Raw genomic sequence first — 11870 nt, 5'->3', positions numbered from 1 at the left:
ACATGGCACGGGAGAGAAAAAGCAATGAGATCAGGTTAAAGCGAGAGAAGGGGAAAGGATGGACTGGCTGTTGACCGTTTATGGGACATCCTTCATGATACGTGAATAGTCTGAGCAGGGAAAGAGCCATTCAAAGGTCCAGGCATATGCCGTCAACCTGGAGAGAAAACTGTTAGCGAAATGGTATCCATTTCCATGCTGACCATATGAGAATCCGGGGTTGAAACAGGGATGAAGACCCGACTTGTAGCGCAATCGCCCTATAGGTGAGCAGTCCTAGGTTACACACACCCCTGGCAGACCCAGACATTCAAACATCCTTGCCGTCAAGCCGATTCAAAACCGGTGCACCAGAATTGGTGACAGGCTCGTAGGGCTCACTACATATCAGCTGCTTATCACTCAAGCAATAGGAAGGAAAGCCATGGTCCATCCACGGACTATTGATGCATACCTTGAAAACCCGGGCGCAATAGGCGACGCAAAGCTGTTCCTATGACGAAGCCTCCTGCTGGCCCATTGGCCCTTGGCCGACTCTTTCGAATTTAGAAAGAGGGCAAGCTATTTCTAAGCTCGACCCTGGCTTTATCGGTCTCACCAGGAGAAGACGTGGCCGTAAACGGAGCGAGAGCGGAACCATTCCGTAAGTGGGATTGGCCATGCAATAAATATATATCCATCGATTAGTAAGAGGCGGGAATGATGACCCTTTGCCAAAGAACAACAGCAGACATGGAAGCCATAGTCAGCATTTGATCACCAACTCACACTGCTTCTTAGGTGGAAAGGAGGCATTCGCCAGCCACCGTGTTTTAGATAAAGAGTGGCTCAGAGAAATGTCATCAATTGGACCCCATTTTGGCGTATCCGACCTGGATGATGGTGGTCTCGATGCAAAAAGAGCCCAGAGAGGCATGACCCACTTGTGCCGATGGGTGATTTGGTTGATGGATGTAGGAGTTCCCGTGTAACCCGATTCGACTTGTTGTCTGACGGCTGAAACCTTCTCTGCAAGTCGCGTTGCGAGAGCAATGTCGCAACGTAACGAAGCCTGCGATGTCCAATAGTGTGATCTGGAGGAGGTCGGGATGATGGCTTGAGAGTCGGGGAAGTCGACATTTCACAGATCATGCCTACCTGAAACATCATGAAGTTCAACGTCAACTTGGACCAGATTCGCTGGATAAAAGCTTGACATGCCCAATAAAAAGAGGACATCAGGACGCCTCTTTCGAATAATTATCTGGAAGAACTTGGCCGTGAGATTGCCCTGTGTGATTGTGATGGCGATGAAGCAGAGGCAACCACAAAATCGTCCACCGAATGAGAAAGAGGTTGCCGTGTGGAGAGAGGTTGAACTCTTGGGGTGCCCACAAACGGCCTGGACGTCTTGCGTAAAACTGCACTTGCAATCCATCCGAGTCGTCAGACTAATCCGGTATTCGAAGCCTCGCAGCAGACTAGTAGTTCTGATCCGTCGCGGTGGGACGAGTGGTCGTCTCATTGGCCAGTAGCTTACCACTGGCAGTGCGAGACAGGGGGAGGACCGTCATTCCGAGGGTATGGTTGTCACTTTCAGAAATCTCCTTCTCAACATCGTGTTCCGCCAGCTCCACGCTCGTCCACCGTGCAGGATCTCGATTCATTGACATGACAGCCAGGGCCATGGAGACTTGGCAGAGTCCCACAGGGTACCTGTCCGAACGCTCCCGCCTCGCATGCCGGTGACGGTTACACAGCGTGTTCTAGACAACGATTGAAAGGCAACGGCACCCGCGCACGGATTTCGATGTCGAGGTGGTTAATGGGTGATGTTATTGTCTTGTGATGGGGCAGATTTCCCTGGTTAGCCTCATTAAGTTAACATACCTATGAGAAAAGTGTAGATAGGGTATGGATATGTCCAAAAAGACAAGAGGAGAGCGTTACTGAAAGCAGAAGAGAGAGCAATCAACACACTCGGGCTTCAGGTAGGAAGAACATTCTGAGGATGCTGTGCCTCCGGTATGCGGCACTACCGTGGGTGCGAGATATGGCCAAGGCGTACCTGAAGGATGCACGTTGCACCTCGATTGCACCCAGGAAGGAGCCTTTCTGGGACACTGACATGATCCACGGTACCTTATGTGGACATTGCCCCATTTCATAAGTGGGATGATGGATGATTTCCAGGTACTGTAGTGTACTATGTCTAGATGCCGTGGTAGCCGTCCGGGTACCTGACTTTACGCCGCAGACCCCCTCGACCGGGAGCCCCAGAAGGCCATGTAGGAGGAGGGGACTGGACGAAAGTATGTAATCTGGCTTCACCTTGAACCAGAATGGAGTGGGTGGTTCATCCTGTCTCGCTTCGGTTGTCCCCTGTCTCGTCTGCAAGGCGGCGTCATCCAATGTTGGTGCTGGGCGGGCGGGCGGGCTGGCTGGCTGACATGTGCAAAGTGTCATGTCAATCGATAGAAAAGTGCATTTGTTGCTCGGGGTGGATGGGCTGGATGAAGTATTGAAGGCGAAGACGGCGACTTCCATTTTTGTTGGCGATCATGATGTCAAGTTGAAGGATGAGGGCGGGGCGGGGCAAGGGAACTCGGGGAATTGAATTGCGAGTGCTGATCAGTGATCATCAGCAAGCAGATTGTCGACCCCGTTCCTTCCCACAAAAGTTTATTTCGATGTATACCAACCAGCCAGTGAAACGCATGGATGAAGGCATTACCTGTTGGATTAGACTCACGCCTATAAGTTCAAGTCCTCCTCTGGCATTACGAAAACCGCAGCCGCAGATTTGGTTAGAGACTGTTAGCTGGCTAGAATGTTCGCGGATATCTGATACACCTCCCCGTATCCAGAAGCACGTCATGAGTTCCCTCTTGAACCGAGTGAGAACGGCAAACAGCGACGGTGCGAGTGGCAAGACCTCACTTGATCCGCCCTCAGAAGGCAATAAATGCCGAAGGCCAGGCCAGTACTGACCTTCTGTATTGTTGCTTGTCGAAATCCTCAGGTACAAAGTGAAAGGTGGCCAAGGGACATTTTCATGCCAAAGAATTGCAAGTTGATGCTTGGTGAACTGGCGAGCGTACGGAATCAACCCGACCCAACGATATCCCGCCGGTATGCTCAAGGGCTTTCCATTCGACCGCGGAGAATAACAGGAATATCTGTAACCGCAAAGTAACACAGCTGTCAAGGGACGTGGGGCAACATGTGCCATCTATTCCTCCTCGTTTCGAGCATAAATCCATGTTCGGCATTGCGGCATTGGCAACCTTCTTCATGACGAATCTCAGGTCAACCGTTCAAGTTGTGAACGATGGAATCTGGGTCCCCATTGATGGTGTACGACAGCGGCTTCCTTCTGGACGGCTTTCATAGGCGTGACATGAGCCCCCTATTGGCCTGGCTTTGGCCCATCATGGCTTTGGGTGAAGATGTACCTACCATTGCAGCTGCTGGTGCTGTCGTATAAGCCGTGTATATACTGCAATGCAGTGCCAGCAACAAAGGATATCTGCTCACCTGCGCAAAACATCGAGCCAAGGACCTGTTCAAGTGGTCTGATTTGAGAGACCTGTGTAATAAACACCCGGACATAAGCCGATTGATCCAGAGCAGCGGGGGACAGCATTCAAGTCCATCAACAGCGTATCTTGTGTCTTGTCCAGAAGTCCTTTACAGGATCGATGGCGATCGGGTCGCTCACCCGGTGAGATAATTGAAGGTATGCTTCACTGGCTGATGACCTGCCGTCCACTGATAGGCAGCCATGGGTGGTTTAACAAGTAAAAGCATCCAGTCCCCCTTCTTTTATTTCAAGCGCCTTGAGTTGGTCCGATACTCGCCCGGGAAAGAGGGATAGTGCTTCCGCACCAGCTTTTGCTAGGCCGCTTGAACAAGACTCGAATCTAGATGGACCTGAAGGCGTCCGCTTTGAGAAATTGAGCCCGATTTTCGACGAGCTGCCGGCTCATTGGGAGCGCCTGCTTTCGAGCGACGATAATCGAGGTGGGATATCATGCCGAGAAGACGCAATCTCTATCTTTTCTGGTCCTGAACAGGGGTTGATTGCATGGGCAGGACGTCGGGATGTGGGTAAATGGGCGGGGGTACGGTATCAGTTGATGGAACTGTGGCAGCCGGGATACCCTTCAGGTCCAGCGTTCTCACGACTCTCTTGTAACAAGACTACCTATCTAGCCGGCGGGATTCGCAAATTGATGCGTGCAATGGGTTGAAGATGGAGAATTCTGCCATTGTCCCCGCCGAAAAGTGGACGGGGATAATGTTAGCTTCCGTCCCAGTGTCCGGGAGATCTCCCCGGCGGACCTTGCAAGGAAAGATCAGTCAGTCTCATGTTTTGCTCGAAGATGGTCACATAATACAGCTTGGACTTGGCGATAGAGCGGAGGGCCATCTACTGCAATCTAGAAGTGGCTGATCGTCCTGCCATGAAGCTAGAGAACCGAGGCGTGCTAGCTTGGCTAAGTGGATGGGGCAGCACACCCACCACCCGTCGGTGATTGGGAATTCCGGACGCTGGTGGTGGTGGTGGTGATGATGGGAGATGTCCAATTAGGTATCGGATCGGGGCCAAGACCATGGGCCGTGGTGTATATATAAAGGTCTCCATAAAAAGCACAGATACGGGCTCATCGAAGCTTGCCATTTTCTATAAGCACTACGACGTCGAGTGTCTCTGTGTGTCTGTGATGATGATGTGCTAGATCATCTTGTTGGTGGACGAAGGTGGGCTGTTTTTGATTGAAGCAACTGGCGGGCAGTTATTCCCGCCTGATATTCTAGCAGTGAGGTGTAGTGTAGTGAGAGCTGAGGGGTTGGAGGGACCTACAGTAGCGACGGAATTCCCGTCCATGAGGAGCATGAGATCTGGGTGGAGTTTGCGCTACGCAGTACATAATGGTATCCACCCAAGCACAGGGTCCAGTACGTACACCACTATCTTGGGTTCTAACTTCTCCAGTCTCAGACAGCATTCTTCATGATCCAGGGCCTGGTTGTGTCAATCCCCACTTTGATCGATTCTGTCTGATGATGTGCCTGGATTAGACGGACGGTTGTCGGCAACCTATGCTCGCTCCCAATGGCAAGCCGGAGATGCAACGATTGCGAGTGATGACGGTGGTGTTTGCGCACCAAAAGCAACAAGTCGGGGACCCGCTGTTAAGGCAGGCGGGCCTGAATGAGGAGGTAGTGGGACATGTCTCCACTCACGACTACAACCCTCTTTCTCCTCTTCTGGAAACTGAACAAGGGGTCCAAGCATGGGCTTTTGGATTGGGAAAGGAAGTCACGACCTATGAATTGGATTTGCAAAGATCAGGCAGCTGCAAAGCGCTCTTTCCATCCTTCATCGCGGAGGAAGTCGCCCGAAAGTTCGTTTCGCCTCGGGCGTCTCCTGATTTTGAGTCTAGTCCTTCACTTCCTTCCTACACTAGTAGTCCTCTCGCTTTAATCTCCGTCCACAACGGCAAGACACACTCATCCCAGCTTCCACTTGACACGACGGACGGAGCATTCGGTTTGACGACGGCAGCCGCGCCAGAGACATTCCCCCTCTCTTCCTCTCTTGCCGTGTCTTGGTTCTGCTTTCCTTGCTTGTCTCATGCTGTCTCAGCTGTTTCCCCATCTTCAGTTGCTTCGGCACTTGAAATTTGTACAGTCAAGATAACGGGCAACAGGAATTGAAGTGTTCAGCCTCCAAGTCGAGAATGGATCCATGTCCAGGAACACTTCGTTGCTACACTCAGCTAATTTCATTGTGTGCGTCTGGCCGTACCAGCACCAGGACGGTTGCGAGCAGTCCCACCGGGCCTCATCAATACCAGAACCTACTTGGTCTACCCACACGGTCATAACAGCTCTGGTACCATGACGCCGTGACGAGAGCCAATAGGTACTCCATCACCAAGCAACCCCGCAGTACCCACCAGCCCTGGACAAGTCAAGCAACCATATCGGCGGGCGTCCGGTAGTCAACCCTGTCGCAACAGAGATCCCCCGAGGCGAGGACACTTGCAACAGGCGAGAGATGGTCGACGGACAAGATGCCCAGCCACTAGCCATTGGACCTTGGACGCTTGCCTCCTGCGACCTGCGTCGGCTACCGTGTCTGGAAAAAGACGAGCCAAGATCCATGGAGAGTCTTCCCTTGTGCAGTGGTGCTGATGCTTGCTGCCACGGTCCCGTATCAATACAACCCTCCCATCTCACACACCCTTGGCGTACACTACACGTACACCACTGCGGTCCTACCAGCCAGCCCACAGCATGAGCCTATCCAAACGCGAGCCACAGGCGCGGTGGAACAAGGGGAGGGGAAGGGTGCCGTGGTGGTGTTGGCCGGCTTTTTGTGGCACTCTTCCATACTGCGCGCCAAATACACTAACACTACCTAGAGATGGACTGGCGGGGCTGGAGAACACCATGCCCAATGCTTGCTGCTTGTCTAGGATAACTCTGAATGCTGCATGCGCCCAGTACCGAGTACGGACGATGTACTGCATATAGTACCTTCGGAGCAAGTTAGACTACCCTCATTCCCCCATAGTCTTGTAATGTACTGACGTAGCCATCAGGTAGAAAAACATACTTCACTTCTCGAGATCACAGTGCGCGACCTTCTCTACACTACTTCTCTCTACCGCGACTGGGAACCTGGGAGGCATGCAGCTTGTCCCTCTCCTCGTGGGACTGCTTTCTGCTCGCTTGTCTTCCTCGTTCGTCTGTCTGATTGTCGTTGCCCGGGCCTTCCGCTCATACGAGACTTTTTGGGAAAGGGCAAAAAAAAGACACTACACAACCTTTTGTAAAAAGGTCCAAGTCCAGTCACTCAGCCTCTCCGTCACTTTGGGTCAATATCGAGGCTTTACGAGGAAACAAGTCCATCTACATACCAATCGTTCTGTGTGTTATTTATCCTCGGTATTCTTCGTCTCAAACCTCCCCTCCTGCAGTTAGTGCCGAGTGTTGTTCTCGGTGCGTGTGTGTGGACTCTTAACTGATTCTGGTGGAACCTCTTCGGTTCATCTGCGTGAGTGGCCAAGATAATCTGTCTGGATGTTACCTAGACCCTCTCTCGGCCATCCTCGTTTTTTATTCCTCGTACGTGGGCATCTTCCCTTACTCGGTGGCTCCTTTAGGGCGGTTAGCACAACTTCAAGGCCCCTCACCGTTTCTCTTTCTTTTTCTTTAAACACCACCCGTTTCCCATCTCCGTCCATCCTACACATCAGCTCTCATGTTTGCACCCTGAACTAGGAACACCTGCTCTAACAACGCGGGCCGTTGAACCAGTCTCTCTCGCTTGGTTAGCATCGACCTGTCCGTCCATCTTGGTCTAGATGTGGTAGTGGCTCAGACAGGCTGTCATCATCTTGGCCTTCCCATCGTTGTCATCGCCAATATCTCCGGGACTACGCCTTCACTGCCCTGGTCGAACCGACAAATCTTATTTACCGTCCTACCGAGGCTCTACCCCGGAATAACACAAGACATTCACGGCACTGATTGCCACACGACAACAGGGTGCGAAAGCCAAAGGCCAACCAACCTGATAGTCATACTGGTCTTCGAACAACATAGCCAGGCGAGTCTTCCGGGTGCCCGCTATCCCCACACTGTCTGTGTCTTGCCGTTGCCATCGGAAGGTTGCAAGCACCCGTCTCTACCAACCTCAACCAACCACTGGTAGGACCAAGCAGAAGTTGTCAAACGGCTGCGCGAGTCCACACTTTATTCCTCCTTGCAAGGATCAACTGGGGCAGTCCTGCTCCCATCTTGCTCTCCTCTTTGCCCCATTGCCAGGCCAGCCACTTGTTTCGAAGGGGTTTGTGCGTGCCAAAGCATTTGTGCTATCACCACTCAGACCGGCACCCATCTCTGGCATCAAGTCAAGCTCCCGCATCGCTTTACTTTTCGACGTAGGGGGCGCGCTTTGCAACGCTGAATCCTTTGACCCAACAATTTCAGAAAGGAATATTGAGCAATATTCATCCGATAATTTTGCGCTCTTCATTCGGGCCTGTCTCAGTCTTGATCAATAAACAAAGACTTTGGTAAGATCAACTTCATCACTTTGATTGCCCTCAGCTGACTTTCTGTTTGAAGCCACGATCCGACTGTCTCCACCTGTGCAAAGTCTACCAAACACCTCTGGCTCAATCTCTAACATTAAGGACGCCATTCTTTGTCTCTATGCTTGGATAGATCCACCTAATCTTAGCCTTGATCCATCCAATCTTTCTGTTTGGCAGTGGTTCCAGCTTGTCTCCGGTCCCAGCACGTTCCCGGTCCCTTTGCACGACTGGGGAAGAATCTGTCTTGCCTGGCCACTACTCTTGAAACAAGTCCTCTAGCCTTTGGCTCACTTTGTGGTTCACAGCTGCACGTCGAGGCAGAACTGGTTCGACCGAACATCAACAATCTATCCCACCAACACCCAGAGACACTTGCCAGCTTTGTTTTGGTTCAAAGGATCATTCTCCGTCTCAGCCATTTTTTTTTACTTTGAGACGACTGTTGTTTTCATTGTACAGTCAACCAGCCTGGTAGGCTCATTGAAGAATAAATCAGCACCCATCCCGGCCATTACATCTTGTCTGCTTAACGATTTGGTGTTCCTCAACTTCACTTTGGCCGTCACTCTTTCTTGATCACGTCGACTCTGTTCGAAACATTAGTACTTGTCGGAACTCACGAACGGAGGTGCCAGCCATGGTCAATACATACGGGCATGGCCATTACACTCGGCCACAATGGACGACGGAGAGACCTAATGGCGAACACATGCCAGACAATGGTCGTTATTACGATACAGGAATCAGAACCCCACCACCTGTAGGTATTGTCTCCTATTCATTTTTTTCTAACCCGATGCTGACAATGATACAGACAATTAGTGAAGTATTGCGTGAGCAGTGCAAGATAAACCACCAGAGCTTCTTCCTTGCTGTTCTCACCGAAGATGGTCATACGGTATACTTTACGGGACCGAATAAGTTGCCAGAGGGTGAAATCCAAAGATACTTCGACATGGATCGATTTATCCGCTATCAAAAACGGGCTGCTGAGAGTGAGTGGCCATCTCGTAACATGGTCGTTCCAGACCAAGACTAACTTAACCTACAGATGGTCTCGCTGGGGCCTACGATGAGATGTCGTTCGGACCAGAGTATCATGGGCGTCGCGGGTGTGACCGCCGCATGGAAACAGCCGAACAGTTCTACGATCACGTGCCACCAACATATCGGACCCGAAAGCGCCAGAGGGCCAACGTTCCCAGACGTGTCCGCGATGATGACGAGCCGGCAGTGACCGTATCCGCGAAGAAAGGCATACGAATCAATAACGCGCAGGAAGTGTGGGATTTCTATGACCAGCGCTTCAAGAAGATACAGCAGAACACATGCAAACTGATTGCCAAAGCGTGGATCAAGGCGATTGCACCAAAGAAGCAGTCTACACATCCCTACACAGGAACCAAAATTCCCGACTGGTGGCCAAAGCCTCTGGGCCCAACCAAGGATGAGGGCATGAGGCACAAGGAGCCGGACCACCTATTCAAACCAGGTAAGACAATTGTCTCATGCGATTTCCACACGTGCAAATAGCTGAAAGACCCTTCCTAACACGATTACAGAGCGCCTCCGTTTGTTATGCCACTTGTTGAGACTCATCGTCGAACCCAACTCTCAGCAGCATCCGAGCATCCGGGCCCAAGAACTCACTGTCGCCAAGTTGGAGGAGTTGACAATGGAGGCAATGGGAGGCTTCTTCAGCGACAGGGCCAATCCCAACCAAGCGAAAAAGAAACCCTTTTTAAAGGAGATCTTCAAGGTTGCTAAGGTCGAAGAACAGTATAAGAGGGGTGAAATAGGTTAGCTACAACGTTTATGGTGTGCTAAATCTGGGGGAGTATTCGCTAACCTCACCAGATGGCGATACGGTCGTATACGTCATGGCCGATAACAACCAATCAGACTTCCCCTCCGACGATGAAGACGATGCGTGTAGAGAGGAGGATGACGAGCACCATCTTTCGGTAATTTCATCCCGACTCTCGCCTCCCAAGACAACTATGCCTCACGCCCTCATGCCTATCCCGACAACTGACCACAGCCCGACTACCAACATTCAACCAGGCTTCGTTAGCGAGATGTCGATTAGAAATCAATATCCGACTACTCTGATGCCGCCAGATCTCACATCTGACCAGCACTATGTGGAAAATGGGGGGATTCCGGTGGGAGGTCAAGCATCTCTGCAGCAGCACGGAGCGCCTGTTCAAATGCAGGAAATGATACCAAGTCCTCACGAAACAAGCCGTCGACCGTCCCTGTTCAGCTCGCCGTCCGACTACGCAAGCACTTCTGCCTCCGGGCTGTATCCCGGTGCTTGGCAGCAGACTACAACAGCTCCAGGTAGCGCGACCATATATTCCTTTGGTACTTCCAGTCAACAGCCTCAACAGCCGCCGCACCCGTCACTCCCTCACCCTCAAGGAACCTTTGTTTCGCATCAGGGGGTACAAATAGGTCAGAATCAGCCACCGTACATGGGCTCCTCGTTTGACACGCTCCCTCACACAAATAACGGTCTTTTCCGTGGCCCCAACGTCAGCCAAGGTTCTGTGTCTCATGGGCAAAACTATCCGAGCTACATGCATCATGATTCCAGAGGCTTGCCGGGTGACATGAAGATGGATCCATCTAATCGCGGGTTACCGCCGCACTGAGGCGGAACTAGCTAGCGCAAGATTGGTTCCCTTTTGTCATTGTTGCTTTCGTGAGTCGACGGAATTCCCATCAACATCACTGTTTCCTATCTTCCTACGCATCCTAGATGGCGGAAGGGGCATATTTCTGCAATGTTACGCTGGTCAACAGGACAGCGCCCTTCCTGATGCCGGCGCAGTAATTTCCACCTCATGCATACATTTATCTTGATATGTATTCGATACACCTCTCATGATATGGCATCAACACACACGCACACACGATTCGATACATTGATATAGCCAAGCGATTGGTACTTATATGGACGGATGAAATAGGGAGTGGAAAAGGGTACACGGTGGTGGTCAGAGCAAGGAAAGAGAGGACATATACGGAAGACATGGTGCCATCTTACCCGAGACCTTTTGCGGTCGTCGATATGGAACAGAACAAGGGGCCTGTTCCTCCTGATTGAATCTCTCTTCATCCGGATTCGCGTTATCACTTTTCTTGTTTTTCTGTTTGCAATTCCAGCGTTCAAAAAGCCGGAGGTTGTGCGTTATTTGTCTGCGAGTTTAGGACTCGGCGGCTGATGGTGTGTTTATCGTTCTTTGTCAGTTTGTGTGGTACCCTTCCTTTTTATCGCGTCTCTTGAGTCTTTGCTTTTTTCCAGGCGCCACACAAAGTTTGCTCTTTTCCAAGTACAACATCGCTGCGTGGGTGGCCAATCTGTCTTATTCGTTTACACAATGGCGCATGTGAGCTTATTAGTTGATCTATTCCCCCCAAGGTTGTTTGAAACGGGGCTCTGGATTGGTTAGGTTGGTGGCCTCTTGTCGAATTCGTTTGTTAGTTTCTGCATAGCTAGTATATTGCTTGTCTGATCGCATGTTTTGTTTAATGCCTTGCTGTCGTCATGTTTGTTGCTGCTGCTGTTCAAGTGCCCACATGTTTCTGCCCTTCATGTTTACACAGTGTATGGCTTCTACGAGTCTTGCCAATCAATACGGCTTGTATGATTTTTTTTGGAACCTTTGTCATGAACCCATCCCCCGCCCAAGCATGATCATGAAAGCAGAGCTTTTCAATGAACCTTCCATCTTCGGTCGCAGCTTTTGCGCCTAACTTAACTCGCCTACC

General features: G+C 51.1%; 2 protein-coding genes across 2 annotated transcripts; one reads left to right on the top strand and one right to left on the bottom strand.

Annotated features, from left to right (window-relative positions):
* Positions 1-493: 493 nt before the first annotated feature.
* On the bottom strand, positions 494-1667 carry NEUTE1DRAFT_101117 (uncharacterized protein; the record flags this gene model as incomplete). The annotated part of the gene is made up of 3 exons (XM_009852998.1): positions 494-536; positions 771-1008; positions 1520-1667. 3 exons carry the CDS (start codon positions 1665-1667, stop codon positions 494-496), a joined length of 429 nt encoding a protein of 142 aa, XP_009851300.1.
* Positions 1668-7280: 5613 nt separating this feature from the next.
* NEUTE1DRAFT_82628 (uncharacterized protein) lies at positions 7281-10531 on the top strand (the record flags this gene model as incomplete). Its single annotated transcript, XM_009852997.1, has 7 exons — positions 7281-8072; positions 8125-8853; positions 8916-9088; positions 9145-9585; positions 9656-9892; positions 9951-10057; positions 10158-10531. The coding sequence occupies 6 exons, from the start codon at positions 8750-8752 to the stop codon at positions 10203-10205; spliced, it is 1110 nt and encodes a 369-aa protein (XP_009851299.1).
* Positions 10532-11870: the final 1339 nt, after the last annotated feature.

The sequence above is a fragment of the Neurospora tetrasperma genome, assembly GCF_000213175.1.
Source record: "Neurospora tetrasperma FGSC 2508 unplaced genomic scaffold NEUTE1scaffold_3, whole genome shotgun sequence".
NCBI lineage: Eukaryota > Fungi > Ascomycota > Sordariomycetes > Sordariales > Sordariaceae > Neurospora > Neurospora tetrasperma.
Note: the sequence above shows the minus strand (reverse complement) of the source record. Positions and strands in the feature narration are given on the sequence as shown.